The sequence below is a fragment of the Scylla paramamosain genome, chromosome 1 (assembly GCF_035594125.1).
Source record: "Scylla paramamosain isolate STU-SP2022 chromosome 1, ASM3559412v1, whole genome shotgun sequence".
Taxonomy (NCBI): Eukaryota; Metazoa; Arthropoda; class Malacostraca; order Decapoda; family Portunidae; genus Scylla; species Scylla paramamosain.
In genome coordinates, this window is record NC_087151.1 from 15,975,003 (window position 1) to 15,998,812 (window position 23,810).

The window sequence follows — 23,810 nt, forward strand, 5'->3', positions numbered from 1 at the left end:
GTGGTAAGAGCAGGATTTTGAGTAATACACTTGTACAACAAAATATGAATGAGCCAGTGAACTGACATTGTATATCATTCTTGGTGAAGAACATACAAAACTGGGAACATATGAGGAGCTTCTCTCTCTTCAGGAAGATAAATGACAATAAGCTAAGAAAACAATAACTGAATTAAGAAATTTTCTGTGCACCTGTATCTTTACATCATACTAATGTGCCACAAAGAGAGAGAGAGAGAGAGAGAGAGAGAGAGAGAGAGAGAGAGAGAGAGAGAGAGAGAGAGAGAGAGAGAGAGAGAGAGAGAGAGAGAGAGAGAGAGAGAGAGAGAGAGAGAGAGAGAGAGAGAGAGAGAGAGAGAGAGAGAGAGAGAGAGAGAGAGAATTTTAAAAATATAATAAAAATTAGAGATTCTCATATCCCTAGCAGTATGCTACATGAGATTTCCATTTAATTTTCCTGAACTGAATATAATTTTTCAGACAATCTAAACACATCACTTTGTCAGTCACCTCAGTACTGAAGGGAGCTTCTCATATTGCCTTCAAAATAATATTCATGTAGTACAACAGCTTCAGCTGGAGCAGGTGTTTATACATCACAATGGTATTTAGAAGTGCATCTTATGCTGGAATATAATTGTTTTGACTCATCTCTAAATATCTAAAATACTGCTGCTTTTGTATTTATGTGCAGCATGTACACTTTTGATGTTTTCCTACCACATGTAGCAAAAATCCTATCTTTTGGCCTCCAATGTTTTGGAAATTCACATGTTTCAGCACTTTTGCAAAATAGTCCCATTCCAAAAGTTATCTGATCTTTCAGCACTATATTTCCAAAAGGTATAGGCATGTGGCAAGTTTAAAAGTGGCACTGAAGTGCTGCAATCGTCTACCATCATGTATAGGCTCTACTGCTGGTTACAGCACTTATGGATACAATGGTGTGAGTGGTGTATACAAGAATATTTTTGGTATAAACTTGGAATATATGAATAAGGTACTAGACTGAGGAGGAGAGGAGAGGAAAATTAGCAATCCAAAGCATAAGAGGGACAGTAAAAAAAAAAAAAAATATGAGAACGAGTCTATTGTGTTTGTACCACTGTATTCATCTTTTCACTCTTTGTAAACAAAAATCCACCAGTAGTTGAGGAGCAAACTGACCAGCAGATCACTTTAGGTGTGAGAAGTCCTGCTGCTTTGGAGATGAAAGAGGAGGAAAGTGAGGAAGAAGAAGAACCAAAGAGACTTTTGTGGGAGTAAGCTAGAAAAATCTCAGTTTATTTTTAAAGTTTGCCAAGATTGAACTGGACTATATAGTCTGGACTTAGTTCATCTTTACATTATACTTTTATTGTTTATTTTCTAGAAATATGCCTTGAAATGTTTGTGATATATATATATATATATATATATATATATATATATATACATATATACAGTAAAATCCCTCTTATCTGGCATCAATGGGACCGCCGACATGCCGGATACTTGAATATTGCTAGATACTTGAATAGAAGTGAAATTATGTCCACAATCACCACCCTACACTCACGCATCTTACCATAACAAAGATCAGCTGATCTGATCAGCTGCTTAAGTGTAAGCACAACACGCTTCCTCTTTTCTACAACTTTAGGCATGATGAAGGCGTCAGGCGATAAACAGTGCACACGCGGGACTGAGTCACTGAGTAAACACAGTGCAGTAGGCCGCGGGTGGCGCGAAGCAGTGCGCTCTGGTGGCGAAGGGACAAAGTATGCCTCGCCTGGGAATTTTAATCGATTTTATGAGTACACATTGATTTTTTATTGATTTTAAGGCTCGGGGAAAATGTGCCGGATACTTGAAGCTGCCGGATACTCAAATGCCGGATGAGAGGGATTTTACTGTGTATGTATGTATGTATATATATATATATATATATATATATATATATATATATATATATATATATATATATATATATATATATATATATATATATATATATATACATATATATATATTATATATATAGAGCACTAGTCATAAGTATTGGACCCCATGGCTGGAGGTCCAATACTCATGGTGTAAAAAAGCATGGTCCTCTTGAGAGAGAACCATTTTAGCCACAAGTATAGGCCCCAGCCATGATGCTATCACATCACTCAGCTTCATGCCACTGACTCATAGCTTCCCTTCAGTGCACCTTGGAGCACACTGGAGAGCAGTAACCTGCATTGACTTGTTCCACACCCTAGAATCTTATGATAATTCATTCTATTTGCTAATATGGCTAGAACAAACGAGTATTCATCTGAGACTGTTGCACAGATCGTGAGCCTCAAGGAAGCAGGTCATTCAGTTAGAGAAATAACTGAACTATTGGCAGTATCCAGGACAAGTCAAACATTGGTCACAGCAGTTCAGGGAGGAAGGGAACATTGATACACCTGAACCTGAAAAATGGTCTGGGCATCCCCAGAGGGCTGTTACTGCCTTAAAGCATCCAGTGGTCTTGACATCAGACCCCAATGTGCCCTTTAAGACAGTAAACAGCCCTTTTATTTGTCTTCCAGGGATGCCCAGACCACTTCTCAGGTTCAAGTGTATCAAGGTTCTTGCTGACCTGCTTCCTTGAAGCTCATGATCTGCGCAATAGTCTCAGATGAATACTCTTTTATTTTAGCAAACAGAATTAATTATCATAAGATGTTATTGTGCAATAATACAGCAGGATACGGAACAAGTCGATGCAGGTTACTGCTCTCCAACATACCCCAAGGCATGCTGAGGGGAGGCTATGAGTCAGTAGCATGAAGCTGAGGGATGTGCTGATGTCATGGCAGGGGCCTATACTTGTTAAAATGGTTCACTCTCAAGAGGACCATGCTTTTTTTTTTTTTGCCATAAGTATCATATCCCCCCCCAGGGGTCCAATACTTATGACTAGTACTGTATATACGTGTGTGTGTGTGTGTGTGTGTGTGTGTGTGTGTGTGTGTGTGTATGTATATATATATATATATATATATATATATATATATATATATATATATATATATATATATATATATATATATAACTTGGAGTTTGTTTTTTTCTGCAAATAAATAAATAGTAGCCTATGTTCTTGTTTATTAATTGCTAATATAGCTGATGAAATTCACATCTGATCTTTCAGCATATTCAATGTCTCAGCACCTGTTTTGTATAATTTACAGCCATCAAGATAAATTTTTGGCAGCATCCTCACCCCTCACATTCACTTCCATTTCAGTTATTTTCAATGATATATATATATATATATATATATATATATATATATATATATATATATATATATATATATATATATACATTAAAGTTATCAATGAACATTTATGCCACTCCAATTGCTTCAACTCATGCCCTTCCTTTTCAACATATATCTCATATGATACATAACAATTTATTCCATCAATAACCTGTGAATGGAGGAATATCATTATTCCATAATAGAAATCCAATGCTCCATCTCATGAACTAACTCCCTGAATGCTTGAAGCTTCACTCAGATTAGATCAGAAGAACCATAATAGCAATCATACAAAGTGGGTTTGCTTCATAAGCATAGCACAAAATTCATTTACACATGCACATACACAAACAAACAAACAAACAAACAAACAAACAACCAAACAAACACACACACAAAAAAAAAAAAAAATAAATAAATAAAAAAAAATAAATAAATAAAAAAAAATAAATAAATAAATAAAAAATAAATAAAAATAAATAAAAAATAAATAAAATAAATAAATAAATAAATAAATAAATAAAATAAAATAATAATAATAAACAAATAAAATAAAAAAAAATAAAAATAAAAATAGATAAATAAATAAATAAAAAAAATAAAAATAAATAAATAATCAATATATATTTAAACAAATGTAAAAATAAAGAAAATAGATAAAAATCCCTAATTAACTACTTTACTTATCTAATTGGATATGTACATAGATGTATGTGTGTATATACCTACACACACTAAATGCCCAATCATCCAGTCCCTATGAAATCCTTCTTTTAATTCAATCTAGTGGAGAGAGAGAGAGAGAGAGAGAGAGAGAGAGAGAGAGAGAGAGAGAGAGAGAGAGAGAGAGAGAGAGAGAGAGAGAGAGAGAGAGAGAGAGAGAGAGAGAGAGAGAGAGAGAGAGAGAGAAAAGGATGAAAAATCATTGTTGTTAACAGCAATATTTGTGCCACAAGCAAGCTTTTATCTAAATCTCATCCAATTTTCCATTAAATCAAATATCCATTGTTTTCTCTCCCTAAAAAATTAAATTTCCTACTAAATTAAGGAGAACGTTGCTAAGATGAGAGAGGACGGATGCAAGTATGAGTGTGCAAGTGGATAAATTTCTTGGCTAATCCCTTACACCAAAAAATATTTGCTATGTATATAAATGTATAATCTAAATTAAGAAACACTACTTTCACTCATTGTATGTAGCTGAATTCTGCCACAAAGGCAGCACACATTGTTGTCTTGGATGCTACCTCATTTCATATCCAGCTATCTACCATGTGTTACTAGATTGACTTTTCATTGTCAATTTTGTGCCTCAAAATCTTGCCAAATTGTCTCTTACTCTCTCACATTTCCAAGTCTCTTATAAATTCAGCTTTTTATAGAAAAGGAAGAAGGAAAAGGGTAACTTGATGAATGAGTTTGTGGTTGGATAAATAAGTAGGAAGCAAGTTTGTGGGTGGGATGAAAGTGAATGTGAAAGCAAGCAGTTAGGGTGATCCTTCAGCTTTATTTCCCCCTTCACACTGTCCCATCCCTTCCTCTTTCCTTCCTCTGTCCTTTATATCTTTACCTCCTCTCCACACATCATTTCTTACTTCTTTGAATGAGACTGAATGGCATTCTCTGGTCAACAAAAAGAATCAGAAGGAAAGGAGGAAGGGTCAGGGACAGGAGGTGTATAGAATGTGTAGAAATTCTTCAGATGTGGAGAAATAAGACAATTATAACATGGCATTATGTTTTCACTAACTGTTAAATACAGTCACAACAGTTAATACATGTTATTTACCCTCATTATTTTTATTTCCATGTTTGATATGAAAAATAATTTTCATTAATCTTGGATAATTTTTTCTATCTTCACCATGTCCCTTTTTAAGGTTTTCTTTCATAGGAACCTAGGTAAAGATGGATTAATAAAAATAAAAATCATCACATTAATTTCTGATAGTATCTGAAACCATGTAGAAGAAAACATCAAAATTATACCAAGACCAACTGGTATTAATTGAAAATTGACTAAACTGAAGCATAGTGTGGTATTACCATTCTTGTAGAAGATTTGTAGTCTTCCCCCATAAAAAAAAAAAAATTTCATTATTAATGTGTACAGAAATTTAAGACTTCCAACAATATTTATCGATTTTCAGTATAACAAACAGTTGTGTAAGATTTTGAATCTACCAGTGATCTCTGTATATACAGATATTTGATGTGGCCCAACTGGATGGCGAATCTGTATTCAAAGGTTCAATTCTAATTCTAATTCTAATCAAGTGTATTTGTAGTATAGAACATTGTCTTATTAATTCAAATAAATTGATCACTAAAACCTCAAATGTTAATGTATTTAAGGAAGGCATCAAATATGATAATCAACAAGAAACCTGTGATCTCTTTCTATATAAAGAAATCTATAAACATTAGGTTTGAAGATAGGAGAGCCAGGTATGGATGTGACTGTATGAGGAAGAAATGAGAATTAGTATGTCAGGAAGAGCAGCAAGGACTGAAGAACTGTGGGATGGGAGGAGATAGAAGCAAATGATTTACTTCCTTGCATACAATTACAGATTTCAGCTCCAACTGAAGACAAATAAATGGGTGAATTGGTGGTACATGTTTTACATAGGATGAAGCAGAAGTATTTTGCCTTCAACCACTTTAGCTCCAAACTAACAAACACATGTCTCACATCTCACTTCTTGTTGCAGCCTCATTCCCACAACACAGCTGGCCCACACTTATCACACCAGTCAGGTCCCTTTACCTACAGTAATCAATCCTCTCTTTCTCTCTCGCTAAACACACACACACACAGCAAAAGTTCATTTATCCACATACAGAAAATTTAAATACTAAACATACAATAAATCAATAGACATTTTTAAAATTATTCTTCCTCGACTGTCAAGTCTTGACACTCCTTTGTTATTGTTAAACACATCTCATGTGTACACAAATACTTTAACTTTAAGAATCGTATGAGATTTATTATGCCCACAGAAAATTCTACTATACATGAAGTAATTCTCAACTGAATCAGATATGTTCAGTTGTGCTTCTATTGTCTGTAATGCTAACAAATGTTATTTATTTATTTATTTTTTATCTGTAAGCTATACACTGACTATACTTCATGAAGGCTACATGATTGTAGCAGGAAGCAAATGGGTGAAGTATCTCCATCAGAATTTTGGAAAAGCCATATCTCCATATGTTTGATCAAGATTTTGATGGGTATTAGTGATTTTTAAAAATTATGAGAAGCAAAGGAGTTTGAACTGAACTTGCCTGAAATAAGCAAATGAACTTATTTAATAAAGTTCATGGCATATATATATATATATATATATATATATATATATATATATATATATATATATATATATATATATTGTATTTGATGGCATATAAGACTCATTCCCCACTTCAGCAGGGCATATTCAGGAAAAAAATATTTTTTATTTATCTAAGCATGTAATGTTTAAAGCAAGCTACTGGTACAGCTGAACAAAAAGCAAGCAATCACAATAATAAAAATATCCTACATGACTGCAGTAATAAGAGGTAGTGGCCTAGTCGTGGGAGTGAGGTGGAGAACGCAGTCCAGCTGCCGAGATGTCAACAACACACTTAGTGTGTCACTGAACGGTGTCACATTTTCATTTTCAACATTTCATTACATCAGAGTATGATTGAAAAATATGATATAGCACCCTTGCCTATAATAAAGTGGTGTAAATCTTTGGGTGTACAGTTGAAGATTTCAAAATTAAATCTATGTGAGGCCTCACATTTGCATATAAGATGCAGGGTGATTTTTTTGTGCCATTTTTATGAAAAAAAAAAAAAAAAAAAAAAAAAAAAAAAAAAATGTCATATATGCTATCAAATACACACACACACACACACACACACACACACACACACACACACACACACACACACACACACACACATATATATATATATATATATATATATATATATATATATATATATATATATATATATATATATATATAATATATATAATATATATAATAAATAAATATATATATATATATATATATATATATATATATATATATATATATATATATATATATATATATATAAACAACCCTGCATGAATATGAAAAGATGAAATGAGAATTCAGCATTAAGATATGCTAAATATCATGAATGGATCCTCTTAGCCCATGTAAAACTTTTTTTTTAATTGATATTCTAAATATCAGGAATGGATCCCCTTAACCCATGTAAAACTTTTTTTTATCAATATTCTAAACATCATGAATCCTCTTAACCCATGTACAACTTTTTTCTTTATTTTATTTTATTCTGTAGTTGGAAGTTAGCTGCTGCTTCCAGTTACCAAATATATAATAGCATACCTGTATTTTTAACTAAGTGCTAATTCTCTGATTTAAGTATACAACTGCTTTATAATAAAACAATCATCACTACGGTCAGACATCTCTAAACTGGCAGCTAGGATGGAGTTGCAAGGGGATTTCCCCTTCGAACACTGTTGTCACGTTTCCCAAGCCTGTGATAATTCTCTCTCTCTCTCTCTCTCTCTCTCTCTCTCTCTCTCTCTGTATTTAACTAGTTGTAATTTACAGGGCCTGAGTTATGCTCATGGGGTTCTGTTTCCATATCTACAGTTGTTTGGTTTTCCCTTAAAGTTGTGCACACTTGTTGCCAATACTACATCCTCACTTAGCTTGTTCCAAACTTCTGTATTTCTCTGTGGGAAACTCTATTTCTTTATACTCAAGCATCTTCCTTTTCTTAGTTTTTTGGTGTGTCCTTGTGTGTAACTGGTATTTCCTACTTCTCTTTGCAAAAATTTCTCATTATTTTTCCCACTCTATTCCACAATTTATAAATAAGTGTCAAATCCCCCCTTTCTCTTCTTTATTCCAGTATTCGCAGATTAATTTCCTTTAACCTGTCTTCATATGTTAATTCTTCCAATTCTGGAATCATCTTTGTTGCTATCCTTTGTATCGTTTCTAGTTTTTTCATGTGTTTCTTCTTGTGGGGAGACCACACTGATTCAGTATATTCCAACTTTGGTCTAATCATAGTGGTAATTATCTTTCTCATCATATCTTTATCTATGGAGTGGAATGCTGTTCTAATATTTCTCACCATTTTATATGTATCTCTGAATATCTTTTCTTCATTCTTCTCTGACAACTGACTATCCTGTATTATCACTCCCAGATCTTTCTCTTCTTGTACTTTTATTATGTCTTCATTTGCATTTTATATGTCTATTTTGATCTCTTTTTACTTTTCTCATTTCCATTACATGACATTTTTTTCACATTAAATTTCACTTCCCATTTCTTACTCCAGTCCTAGATTTTATTCAAATCCTCTTGTAGAATTTCAGTCTTTGTTGTTTCTTTCAAGTCTTTGTAATTTTGCATCATCTGCAAACAAGCTCATGTAATTCTTTACTCCTTCAGGCACATCATTTATGTAGATCAGGAAAAGTATTGGTGCTAGCACTGATCCTTGTGGTACTCCACTATCTACTTTTCTCCATTTCGATTTTACATCTTTAACTACTGTTCTTATTTCTCTTCTCTTTAAGCAACTTTCTATCCGTTTTTTTAATTTTTCCATTTAATCCACCTATATTTTCTAGCTTCCATAATAGCCAGTTGTGAGGAACTTTGTCAAAAGCTTTTTTTTTTTTTAGATCTAAACATACACAGTCTACTCATCCATACATCTTCTGTTATATCAGTCACTCTTGAATAAAAGCTCATTAAATTGATTACACATGATTGCTTTTGTCTAAGGCCATATTATATCATGTTTTTTCTAGAAATTCTGTTCACTGCTTCTTTATCACTTTTTCAAATATCTTGCATGTGTGTGTGTGTGTGTGTGTGTGTAGTGCTGTACATGTGATGAAGCCAGGCTGAGTCGTCAGTGCTGCCACTCGAGAATGAATGTTTTTGTTATTAAGAGTGGTTTTCTTATTGAGGAACTGGCTCATTTTCAGTGTTAATCCTTCATATTATATTCTAAATATAATTGTGAATGTACTTACTCATCTGAGAACTAGATTAAAAGTCAACAATATGTGGCAGCATTTTTTAAGACCTGGCATCTGAAAGCTCTGCCTGGGTGACAGGGTCGGGCAGGGTCATTGTCAAGTGTTTTCTGCTCATGAATGGCTTAATGGATTATTTTTTATTAAGAAATTTGCTTATTTTTACTTCTGTTCCTTCAAATTATATTCTAAATATAAGTGTGAAAATACCTACCACATCAGAACTATGGTGAACACCAATAAAAAGTGACAATATCTTTTTAGCAACACTGTAAATTATATATGCCATGTTTTCTTTATTGGCAAATAAATATATTAGGCATGATAGGTTTACTGTTCTTTCATATATTGTAATGCTTAGAGTGAAAGTTTAGTTACATGTCTATCTTATTGGGCATTTCTTTTATATAAATAATAGAGGTTATGCATCATGGGCTCTGGAAATGTGGCAACATTGTTCACAGGGGAAATTCCTGCACAACTACACCCTAGCTGCCAGTTTAGAGATGTCAGACCATATCATTCACCAATATAGATTCAATCCAGTCAACCTCAAAAATTTCTGTGACATAATTAACAACAGCTGTCTTGCTATTTCATATCCTGTATTTCATTCCCGCACTGTCCAAAATCCAGGGTTGGTATATATATATATGCATTTTTCTTAATAATTTATATCTTATATCAATGCTTTGCATTTTTCTCTGCAATAAATAAAGAAAATCTACAAAATATATGAGCCCATGGCTGAAAACAACTAAGAAATTAAAGAAAATCAATATAGCTTTCCATCACCTAATGTTCACCAAATATAAGTATAACTTTTACTGTTAATTCACTATTATTTCACTTTAAAATTTTCAGTCATAATGAAATCACATTTCATGAGACCTTAAAAATCCTATAACTCTCATGAGGCTTCAGTCTGGCCTCACTAGTAAAAAAAAAAAAAAAAAAAAAAAAAAAAAAAAAAAAAAAAAAAAAAAACTATCACAGTCTAATCACTGGGCGTTACAATCTTTCACCATACAAACAAGACAGACAGCCAGACAGTCAAGTGTCTACACACACACACACACACACACACACACACACACACACACACACACACACACACACACACACACACACACACACAGGAATTTTTATCATGTATAAATTATAAAATAACTCCGTCCAACTTTTATCACTACATATGAGTGTTCTCCTATTTGTTCTTTATGTGTAGACTGCACAGAAAGTCAGCAATTTGTGTACTAAACCCAAGTTTTGAAGTTTGCTCTTAAGTACATAATTGCCTGACAAAAATAACATTTTGGTGTCCCCACTGAAATGGAGGCATATAGCTTCTACATCATGATATCAACTGATAGTAATCAACCACTACCAAAGCCTTTTCAGTTACTTGAATCCTTGCCTATTCAATATCACAATTTCAAAATGAGGCATTGATACACCTCCTTTCTTAAACTTACTTATATCAAAAGTGAAAGGAACAATAGCTAGAGCAAACTAAATTTACACACACGAAAGGTGCATTCAAGTATCACACATCAATTTCTACAAAATCTTTCAGGGTATAAAATTCTGTAGATAAAAAATTCCATTAGAAAACCACTGAGCTGTGATAATAAAGAATTCTTTGATGTACACATTCTTATTTTGCCTGCATCCACCATGTTGGTGAGTGATGCAGTCTACCAGACTTTGTATGCGTATGTAAAAATGGAAATGCATTAATATTCCCAATGCTACTTATACTGACCGTCCAATCAGTTTTTCAATAGCCTGTTTGACATCTTGGATGGCCAGGTCTATTTCCTCCATGGTGGTGTCTCGGCCTAAGCTGAGGCGGATGGTACGAGAGGCATGGAAGGAGCACACACCAGATGCCTCTAGGATACCTGAAAGTTATCTTCAGCATTAGAAAAGAGAAAAATCTTTAATCAGGTGCACACAAAGTCTAACATTAATTGTTTTATGATAGACTAACATTAATATTTAGGTAACACTTTAAGAAATTCCATTCAACTATCAGTTTCTAGAACCAGATTATAATTCACAAGATACCTGAAAATTGGCAGAAGCTTGTTTTTGATATGTGCATTATTTATGAAAGGCTGGTGTCATTGGATTATTTGAAGGGATTATATAAGGGAGAAATCTTTCTTTGAAGGTCTGTCTAAAAATATACCAGGTTAACACCTGAGCAAAGGAAGGTAGCTCAGACAAAGCATCCCTACACACACACACACACACACACACACACACACACAGATGAAAGACTTGTTGCTAGTGCATTCTCTGGATTCAAAGATGACAATGTTTTATCTGGGAGAATGGCATATAAGAGAATGGTGTATTTGGATAACATGGTCCTAGAGTTACAAGATAAACTAGAAATGCTCATGAATGAGAATCTCGGGAAAAAGACTTGACTAAGAAAGTTGAAGAAAAAGTTAAAAAGAAATCTGAAGGATCTATGGATGAAAGCAAGTTAATGAACTGAGATGCCTGGAAGAAAGAAAATGAGGATAAGAAAGTGAGTTTCATAGAAATAGTTCAGAATCAAATATATTAGAAGACAAAAGACAGTAATCAAAGTAGTTATGGCGAGGGGCACTAGAAAAGAAGAAATATGTTACAGTAAAATCCCTCTTATCCGGCATCAACGGGACCACCGACATGCCGGATACTTGAATATTGCCGGATACTTGAATAGAAGTGAAATTATGTCCACAATCACCACCCAACACTCACGCATCTTACCATAACAAAGATCAGCTGATCTAATCAGCTGCTTAAGTGTAAGCACAACACGCTTCCTCTTTTCTACAACTTTAGGCATGATGAAGGTGTCAGGCGATAAACAGTGCACACGTGGGACTGAGTCACTGAGTAAACACAATGCAGTGGGCTGTGGATGGCGCAAAGCAGTGCGCTCTGGTGGCAAAGGGGCAAAGTATGCCTCGCGTGGGAATTTTGATCGATTTTATGAGTACACATTGATTTTTTATTGATTTTAAGGCTCGGGGAAAAATGTGCCGGATACTTGAAGCTGCCAGATACTCGAATGCCGGATAAGAGGGATTTTACTGTATTAGGTTTGGCCTTCAAGAGAAAAAGAAACCAGCAAGACATGCAAGGGAGGGCGGGAGGAAGAGAGAAAAAAAAAAAAAAAAAAAAAAAAAAAAAAAAAAAAAAAAAAAAAAAAAAGCTGGCAGGGCAAATCATTAGAGCAGTCCAGGACCAAAAACAAGGTTTTGAGCAGGAAATAAAGGAAGTACATAAGATTGAAAAATACATAGAGGGAGGCCAGAGACCACTGAAGGTGAGAATGAGGTCACAAGTCACAGCAGAGGAAATCCTGGCAAAGGCAGGAAAACTCTCCGAGGATACTGATTATAAGAACACGTGGTTAAAGAGAGACATGAATCTAGATGAAAGAGAAAAAGAACAAAGGCTGAGAAATGAAGCTAGGGGGTGAAATAAAAAGGAGAGAGAGAGAGAGAGAGAGAGAGAGAGAGAGAGAGAGAGAGAGAGAGAGAGAGAGAGAGAGAGAGAGAGAGAGAGAGAGAGAGAGAGAGAGAGAGAGAGAGAACAGAAATGTAAAAGAAGAGTTTCTACTGGACAGTTATGGATATGGGACTGCAGAAATGGTATATGGAAGAGAAAAAGCAAGAAAGGGTAAACTTAAAGTGGCATATACCTACACAAATGGATTGATATCAGTGATTACTGAATTAAATGATTATCTGGAGGAGTTTAAGCCTGATATAAATGGGAATAACAGAAACTAAACTAAGAGATCAATTATTGCTGAAGAATGTTAGGAAAAAGTAAGATATTTGGTTAAAAAACAGGAAGGGTAAGTATGGTGGTCGAGTCATGTTAATGACTAAGAACCATCATTACATTGTCCCTTACCTGTGACAGATAAAGGGTAGGAAGGTGACAGGGAGGTTTGAGACAAGACAAAAGAGGAAAGGAAAGGAAAGGAAAGGAAAAAGGGGAGGAAGGAACATAACTGGAGAAGGAAAGTACATGGGGTCAAGGAAGTGGAGAAAGGGTGAAGGAAGATGGGAGGACTGGGAGAAAGTAGAAAAATAAACGTAAGCAGCAAGAGTGAGGATTGAGTGAAGAATTCAAGGAAGCGAGGAAGTATTGGGAAATAAGTATTCTCTTTTCCTGCGCTCTACTCCTTTTCATTTTTTTCTCCATCTGTTCCCTTTGCATTTATGCTCCTTCCATCCATTTTCATTCTCATTTAGTAATCCTCAGGATTCTCTCTCTCTTTCTCTCACACACACACACACACACACACACACAGAGAGAAAGAGAGAGAGAGAGAGAGAGAGAGAGAGAGAGAGAGAGAGAGAGAGAGAGAGAGAGAGAGAGAGAGAGAGAGAGAGAGAGAGAGAGAGAGAGAGAGAGAGAGAGAGAGAGAGAGAGAGAGAGAGTGTGGGTGGGATAGATGGGAGGAAGGAAATGGGAAGGGAGAAGGTAAGGGGAGGAGGGAAGGGAAGGGAGAGGGAGAGAGGGGAAGGAGGGCAGGAAAGGGGGGGGGGGGAGAGAGAGAGAGAGAGAGAGAGAGAGAGAGAGAGAGAGAGAGAGAGAGAGAGAGAGAGAGAGAGAGAGAGAGAGAGAGAGAGAGAGAGAGAGAGAGAGAGAGAGAGAGAGAGAGAGCGAGCGCACGCACACACACACACACACACACACACACACACACACACACACACACACACACACACACACACACACACACACACACACACACACACACACACACACACACACAGGGTTTTAGCTGTGATGGGTACTGTACATCTACGGTGCTGTATCACATCAGATGTGAGGATAAAACACATACACACACACATACTGTATTTTGAGATAAGGGAGTAAAATAGGGGAAAAATGTCAGCTTCTTCAAGGGCCAGAATGAATGAGTAATTTTCAGTGTTTCCAATACCTTGAGTTTCATGATCCTTGAGTTTAGCACTATACTTCAGGAAGCAGGCACAAAACTCAGGAAGGGAGTGCATATATATATTATTCCGACCACAGATTCAGCCCCTCTCACAGATGCCACTAGCTTGGGTCAGCTTCCCTAGACTACCACCTACGTAATCTAGTGTGGGGCCCAACTACAGGTTTACAGGGTCCTTCTGGATTGCTGTGCCCTTAAGCAGACGGTTGCAACATCAGGTTCAGCCCCTCTTACAGCTGCCACTATCTCAGGTCAGCCTCTCTAAACTACTAACTATTTAGTTTAGCACAAGGCTCAAAACCTCCTTCACAGGGTCATTCTAATCTTGTGTGATGAGTTCAACAAATGAGGTTGCCAACCTGTTTCACCTCCTACATGTAAAGAAATAGTGCAAATGCTAAACAACTCAAATCAACTGAGAAAGAATTGCAAACCACATTCTAGGAGGTACAGCTATGACAAGGGGCAAATGGTATGAGGATTGTAATATTCTATGAACTTCCACCCTCACAAACAAACAAAACAAAATCCATCCACATTCATAGAACATCACATCTACCTGCTGAGCAGTACCATCTGCAGCTTCCTAGAGGACAGGCCCAGACACCCCAGAAATGGCAAGGCCCGAGAATGATGCAGATGACACTGCACAGTAGAGAAATTGTAATCCTCTGGATCCAAAGCCATCAATATAATACTGAAGCCCAGTAACATTTAACAATATAATAAAACACTATGCTAATCACAAGACACCAAGCAAGATGGGCAGAGGGGACTCATTTGACTATTGTTGTTTAGGGACCATTTTTGAAAACACCGCTGAACACTCGAGTGGCTTAGTCTTATTTACTCACTATTAGAAAAAGTGAGAACCCTGGAAGTTCTGTGGGATATCCGGCATAGAAATTATTATCGCATGACATCCTGTGGTAGATGTAAAATCCTTGCATGTCCTCCAGACACATCTCTTTCACCAGGCTGTTTTAGAGTGTAGTCACTTCTGTTTTCTGGTCATCCATGGCTTCACCCAGTGTCTCCTGCATTTTTTCTTTGGGGCATTGATCAAGGCTATCATATCATAGTGGAACCAGACTAACTTGGTACCCAGGGTGTTGGCTGTATCTCTCTGTGCTGTTGCCACCTCAACTGCAGACTTGACAATCACCAGCAAGGTGTGGGCGGCCTGGGGTATTCACGTGCTAAGGACACTGGGGTGGCAGTGCTGCATAGCTTATAATCACTGTATATCAGAAGATATAGTGTTGTTGTTCCATAATCAAACTGAAAGCATGCAGTCGTATATAACAACTAATAATTTTGGAATAATTAAGGCAAAGGATGAGAGAGAGAGAGTGTTTATATGTCTGTCGACTATGAACATAACACAAGTGTGGTACAGGAATTACCACCACTTCAAGTACCAATTTAGTCTGGTTCCGCTAAAGTAGCAAGCACATTGGTAACGACACACAATTTTAAGAACATCATTGTCCATTAAGGTAATTGTTGTGACACTGTTACAAAGACGGAAACATAATTGTTTCAGCAGAAGTGTTTAGACGTCCTGGAACTTGTCTAAACATTCACTCAGATATGGATGAATGCATGTCTTTTCTCCAGCCTTAAGATTGGAGCCTAAGGTTTCTATTAACTAGTGTAACCCGAGCTTAAGATAAACCCTTCAACTGTATACTATGTATGACTCAGTATGAGGGAACAAGAGAAAGTAAAAGAATTTAATTATGGAAGGGGAGTAACTATGTGCTGGGAATTCAAAGTAACACATGGGTGGCAAACAGACACCCATCACAACTCTGGCATCTTTTGTCTTTGTCTCTGCTCTCCCTCCTTCTCTTACTTTTCTCATCTCATCTTTCCCCCCACTATTTTTTAATACTTTTTGCAGCTCATAACGATATATATATATATATATATATATATATATATATATATATATATATATATATATATATATATATATATATATATATATATATATATATATATATGAAATCCCACTTTATTGCAGAAAAATCAGCTATTATATTTGATAAAGTACAAGCTAAATCATGGCATGGGTTGAGGAAATACCCAGACGAGGGTTTAGGTGCACCAGTATATTTGGCAACACTGCCTGCTGATTAGGTGGCAAACAGGTGCAGGCAATGGCATGGTTCACACTAGCCCATCACTGTCACCAGTCAGCTGTTGCTGGGCGGAGTGGGCACCAGCTGATGTTGGCTGGTCGTCTGTGCAAGCAGTAATTTTCGTTGCCACTCTTCACATTGTTTATGGGGTTGATGTACTTGGACTGGTGACAGTTTGGTGGTTTAATTAACAGCTTTTTTTTTTACATCCTTATTCTTCTTTCTGAAGCATAGTCAATATACTGGGATTTTTAGTGTATATATATATATACACTAAAAATCCCAGTATATTGACTATATATATATATATATATATATATATATATATATATATATATATAATAATAATAATCCCTTTTTGAACAAATCAGTTTTCGAACAAAATTTTGAACTCATTATCACTTAAATTGTGGTACCATAATTCAGTTCTAGAACAAAATTACTTGATAAAAAAAAAAAAAAAAAAAAAAAAAAAAAAAAAAAAAAAAAAAAAAAAAAAAACTGCCATTTATTGCCAATTTATAGTTTCTACAACTATTTACTTTGTTTTTATATATTTGGAGGAGAGACCCAGAGTGTAAGGCAACAATTCAATCTTTGAAATACAGTAAATGTGATCCCGTTGAAAAGCCTTGATGTAAACAAACAGTTTTTGGCACTCAGAAGTAATCCTGAGCCACCTATGGCTCTCTCGATGACCCCCAACACCATCACTACTGCACAACTGCATTTTTCCAGTAGCTCTTCCCAACAGCAAGATGTCTAAGTTATGATCACCTTCATTTTGGTGGCACGGAGTTGCTTGTCTCTATGCCCTTCTGTATGGCTTCCCTCACTAGATTGGTGACCAAGAGAATACCTGCATGGTCCAAACTGAATCTTCTGATGAGTTCTGTGTCACTAAGTTTATTCAATGCATCCTTTCTGGATAAATAATTTATGAGCTGGAGATGTTGTGAAGCAGCCATCTTGGCTGTGGGAGCATCTGTCATAAGCCGATAAGACAGGGTAGAATGGTGTCTGGGAATGGATTAATCAATTTTACACTGATTCCTATGGGGAAAATAGTTTAAGTTTTTTAACATTTCATATTTCGAACAGCATTCAGGAACAAATTAAGTTCTAAAACCAAGGTTACACTGTGTATTTACCTAGTTGTGTTTTACAGGAAAAGAGCTATGCTCGTGCTGTCCTGTCTCCATATCTATAAGCATCCAGCTTAACTTTAAATTCATGAATATTTGTTGCTTGTGCCACTGTTTCATCTAAGTTGTTCCATATTTCTATGCATCTATTTGGGAAACCATATTTTTTTTTTATATCTCTTCTACTTGCTGTTTTCCTCAATTTCACTCCATGTCCTCTTGTATCTCTTGAGTCCCACACAAATAAGTCTTCTTTGTCAAACTTGATCCTTACCCTTTAAAGCTCTGTATATAGCAATCAGGTCCCCTCTTTCTCTTCTCTCTTGTAATGATGGAAGCTTCAATCTCCTTAATCTTTCTTCATAGATTAAATCTCTCAAACTTGGTACTAATTTGGTTGCAGCTCTTTGGATCCTTTCTATTTTCTTTATTTCCTTTTTATTATGGGATGACCAAACAATTGTGGCATATTCCAGTTTTGGTCGAATCACATATTCCATCAACTTTTTCATCATCTCTTCATCCATGTAAGCAAATGCCCCTTTCATCTTTCTTAGTAACTCATAGGTTTCCCCAACTATTTTGTTTACATGTTTTTCGGGTGATAAATTATCACTTATTGTAATTCCCAAATCTTTTTCTTCTTTGGTTTTCTTAATTTTCACTTCTCCCATGGTGTGGGAATTTGTCAGTCTTCTTTTGCTTTTTCCTAATTCCATCACCTTGCATTTCTTTGCATTGAATTCCATTTCCCATTTCTTACTCCATTTATATATCTTATTTAGATCTTTCTGTAATATTTCACAATCCGTATTGTTTTCCACTCTTTTCAATTTTGCATTGTCTGCAAACAGACTTATATAATTGTCAACCTCATCCACCATATCATTGACATACACCAGAGACATTATGGGGGCTAAGACTGTCCCCTGTGGTAATCCACTTGTAACTCTACACCATTCTGATTTTTCTCCCTTTATTACTGTTCTCATTTCTCTGTCCCTCAAGAAGTCTGTAATCCAATTCAGTGTAATGTCTTACAAGTCACCCATATTTTGAATTTTCCATAGCAGTCTGTTGTGGTACCTTATCAAATGCTTTTTTTTTTTTTTAGGTCTTAATAAACACAATCTGCCCATCCCTCTCCCTCTTGAATTAAATCAATTGCTCTACTATAAAAGCTCACTAAATTCATGACACAAGACGTTCCACTTCTGAAACCAAATTGTCTTTTTTTTTTTTTATGTAGGAAGGACACTGGCCAAGGGCAACAAAAATCCAATAAAAAAATATGCCTCCTGAATTGCCAGTCCCATAAAAGGGTCGAAGCAGTGGTCAAAAATTGATGAATAAGTGTCTTGAAACCTCCCTCTTGAAGGAATTCATGTCATAGGAAGGTGGAAATACAGAAGCAGGCAGGGAGTTCCAGAGTTTACCAGAGAAAGGGATGAATGATTGAGAATACTGGTTAACTCTTGCGTTAGAGAGGTGGACAGAATAGGGGTGAGAGAAAGAAAGTCTTGTGCATCGAGGTTGCGGAAGGAGGGGAGGCATGCAGTTAGCAAGATCAGAAGAGCAGTTAGCATGAAAATAGTGGTAGAAGACAGCTAGATATGCAACATTGCGGCAGTGAGAGAGAGGCTGAAGACAGTCAGTTAGAGAAGAGGAGTTGATGAGACGAAAAGCCAATGTATGTTTCTTCTAAATATTCCATCCATCTGTTTTTAACTATTCTTTCCACTATTTTTGCCACCAAATTGTTAGGGACACTGGTCTGTAATTCAGTGGATCTTCTTTATTACCTCCTTTAAAAATGGGCACAATATTGGCTCTCTTCCAGTCTAGAGGAATTTTTCCTTCCTTAAAAGAACATACTATAGTATTGTGTATACTTCCTGCCAGATGTTCACAACATTCCTTAAGTTTCCAGTTGGACATTCCATCCAGTCCTTGAGCCTTACTTATATCCAATTCTTTCATAATCTTTTAAATTTCACTTATGTCCACCTGTATCTCTCTCATCACATTGTCTCTGTGCCATGCTCTTTCTCCTTCAAATTTGCTTTCTTTGGTGAATACTGACTGGAAGCACTTGTTCATTAATTCTGCTTGTAACCGTGTATCTTCATATGTAACATCATCTTTTGTTAATTTATCTATTGTATGCTTGTTTTTCGTCTTTCCATTCACATATCTGAATAATAACTTCGGCTCATCTTTGCATTTGTTAACTATATCTTTCTCATAATTCCTTTCTTCTTCTCTCATTTTTCTGATATATTAGTTTCTTGCCTTCTTGAATTCTTCCCATTTCTCACTTCCTTCTTTTTTCTCCATGTATTCCATGCTGCTTCTTTTTCTTTTGCTGTTATACATCTCGTATTAAACCAGTCTTTTTTCTTTTTCACTTCCTTTATTTTGATCTTTGGTCAAATTTGGATCTACTGACCCCTTCATTATAAATTTCCATGAATATATCCCACTTTTCCTGCGTATTACTTGCCGTGAACAGTTATTTCCATTTAGCTTCTGCAAAATATTCCCTTAACCTGATAAAATCTGCTTTTCTGTAATTATATCTCCCATTCTTGTAAATTTCATTCCTATTTTCTATTCGACCACTGCCTATACTAAATTCAATTAACAGATGGTCACTTTTACCTAGTGAGCACTGATAATTTATTCCTTCAATGATGTCCATTTCCTTTGTAAACAAGTCTAGCCTTGATGCCTCTTCATTACCCCAAATCTTGTATTTTCTCCAATCCATTGGGTCATAGTATTTGTCATTATTAAATTTAGAAACATATATCCCCATGACTCTTCTCCTACGTCCGTGGTCCACTCTTCCCAGCATACCTCCTTGCAATTAAAGTCACCCATAAGTGTTATATTATTACTCTCCACCAGTATTCTCTCCAAACAGTTACTAGTATCTCTCAACAATAATTTATAATCCTCTTGTGTCCATGCATTCATCTTTGGGGGTACATAAGCCACTGCAAAATCTCTTCTTCCTTCTCCCATTTTGACATTTTCTACTGTTATACTCTTCTTTGTAAGTAACATGACTCCTCCCCCTTTCTTATTATTTCTATGCTTTATCCACACATTATAATTACTATAACCAATTCTTATATTTTCTGTTGTCTTATTTAGTTTAACTTCAGTAATAACCATGATGTTGGGCTGCTTTATCTTAATATAATTATTTAATTCTCACAATGTTGATATTAAACCATTTATATTTGTATATGCCACAGTCCACTTTATATTTTCCATACGTTAATTACCTTCTCTATTCTTTTTTTGCCAGATACCACTTCCTAAGCCTCTCGTCTTTTACCTTCAAATAGAACTTTTTTTTCTCTTCATTCTGTTCTTGTTTTTTTTGCCTTTGCTTCTTTTATTAGATCATTTACCTTGAGTCTCTCCTCCTCAATCATGTCCTTCTTTATCCAAACTTTCCTGCATTGCTCTATCTTACCCAGTTTCCATGCATATGATATCACTTCCATGGCTGTTGTTTGCGCCCTAAATTTTACTTTTAGTGGTTGCTCTCCTCCTTCTGCATACTTCCCCAGTCTATGTATTTCCTCAATTTCACTTATCCAGTCCTCACCTCTCTGTATACTTCTTACAACCTTCTCTGCTAACTTTTTTTGTTCTTTTTCCCTCTTATATCATACAGGCTCTGTTTCCTCTTTTAATCCATATATAACAATACATTTCTTTTTGTCCACTGTGTCCCTTACCATCGATTCCTTCTGTTTGATCACTTTCACAGTTTCCTTACTTAAATCTGTCTTTTCCTACTTTTGCACTTCTATGATTTCTGTAAAGTTAACTTTTTCTTCCTCTCTTTCCTTCCTGCTGATTTGATGTTCACTTTTCATCCCTATCATTTCGTTTTTCTGTTTTTTAACAATATCATTGTTTTCCTTCAATTTTGTTTTTAGATCGGTACAGTGATTTCAATTCTCTGTTTTCCTCTTCCAGGTCATGCTTTTTTTTTCTATATTTTTTTTTTTTTCACTCATTCAATGAGGTCACTGATCATCCCCTCCATTAAAACCACTTTCCTTCCTTCCATTTTCCCATGTAGTTCATTGTCTTCCTCAAATCCTGGGAATGGTGATCCCATTGGCAACATTCCACTACCACCTATGGCGTCCGCCTTGCTGGAGCTTTTACTCATTTTATTAAGTCTATTTTTACTTAAATTTTCCCTTATTTTTCATTTCTGGAGACAGGACAACTTTACTTGAGCACAGCTCCTACCTGGGAACACATTCTAGGCTTCGAGTGGTGGCCGTGGTCAAGTAAAATCTTTCTCTGCTGGAGCTTGGATCACTGCTTGTTTTGTTGTGTGTGTATTTACCTAGTTGTGCTTTATGGGAAAAGAGCTATGCTCGTGCTGTCCCATCTCCATATCTTTTAATATCCAACTTAGCCTTGAATCCACTTACTCTTGTACTTTTTCCAAATTCTATTACCCTACACTTCTTTAAGTTAAATTCCATTTCCTATCTATAACTCCATTCTGATATCTTGTTCAGGTCTTCTTTCTGCATTTACTATCTCCTCATCCAGACTGTTCCACACAATACTTCTATAAGGGAAACTATACTTTTTGACGTCTCTTCTACAAGCATTCCCCTTCAGCCTCTTCTCATGTCCTCAAGTGTCCCGTGTATCCCAGATCATTAAGTCGCTCCGATCAGATCATTAAGTCCACCTCCTCTACTCCCTCATATATATGCTTTATATATTGTAATCAAGTCTCCCCTTTCTCTCCTCTTTTCCAACATTGGTAGATGTAGCCTTTCCAGTCTCTCTTCATATGACAAGTCCCTGATACTTGGTACCATCTTCGTAGCTGCTCTGAACTCTCTCCAACTTCCTTATATCCTTTTTCTTGTATGGTGACCACACTACTGCTACATATTCTAGTCTAGGTCTTATCAGCGACACAATCATCTTCCGGACCATCTCTTCATCCATATATGCAAAGGCCTGCCTTATTCTTCTCAACAAGTTATAGGTTTCTCCTGTAATTTTGCTGTGTCTCTCTGGGGTCAGGTTCCCAGTCACTGTAACACCAAGATCCTTTTCCTCTTCTGCTCCACTCAACCCTACACCATTCAATACATAATTTCCTTTTACTCTTCTTGTACTTTTTCCAAATTCTATTACCTTACACTTCTTTAAATTAAATTCCATTTCCCATCTATAACTCCACTCTGATATCTTGTTCAGGTCTTCTTGTAATGTTCCACAGTCCTCTGCACTCTCAACTTTCTTCAGCAACTTTGCATCATCCACAAAAAGGCTCATGTAGCTGTTCACACTCTCTGTCATATCATTTATATAGACTACAAACGTGATTGGTGCAAGTACTGAGCCTTGGGGTACTCCACTTATGACTTCCCTCCATGATGATTTTTTTATCTTTACCACCGTTCTCATTTCTCTGTTTGTCAAGAAATTTTCCATCCATCTCAGCAGGGACCCCTTAGCCCACCATTATGCTTCAACTTCCACAACAATTTCCTGTGTGGCACTTTATCAAAGGCCTTCTTCAGGTCTAAATAAACACAATCTGCCCATCCATCTTTTATATCCACCACTCTAGAATAAAAACTCAGTAAGTTTGTAACACACGATCTCCCTCTCCTAAATCCAAATTGTTGCTTTATTATCACTTCATTTCCTTCTAGGTACTGCATCCATTTATCCTTCACCAATCTTTCACACATTTTGCACACCACACTTGTCTGAGAGACAGGTCTATAGTTTAAGGGCTACTCTTTACTACCACCTTTGTATATTGGCACTATGTTGGCTCTCTTCCATTCAATAGGGACTCTGTTTTCAATTAGGAGCTTTCAATAATATTATGTATTACCCATGTCAACTGCTGACTGCACTCTTTTAGTATCCATCCTGACACTCCATCAGGTCCAGGGGCCTTCCTAACGTCTAGTCCCTCCATCTGTTCCTGGACATCCTCTTCAGTCACTTGGATTTCCCCCAGACCCATTTCTTCACTCATCTCACTCTACCACACAGATGTTTTCTTTTGTGAATACTGACTGAAAACTCCTGTTCATTATCTCTACCAATTCAGCCGGATCCTCACACATTTGACCATTCACCTTCA

General features: G+C 36.0%; 1 protein-coding gene across 2 annotated transcripts in view; it reads right to left on the reverse strand.

Moving 5' to 3' along the window:
- Positions 1–23,810, reverse strand: part of LOC135101427 (selenocysteine lyase-like) — a 203,922-nt gene that overhangs the window by 49,979 nt on the left and 130,133 nt on the right. For both annotated transcript variants that reach the window (XM_064005370.1, XM_064005378.1), the window contains exon 9: positions 11,131–11,269. In XM_064005370.1, the coding sequence (XP_063861440.1) occupies positions 11,131–11,269 (139 nt within the window). The remainder of the gene's footprint in view (positions 1–11,130; positions 11,270–23,810) is intronic.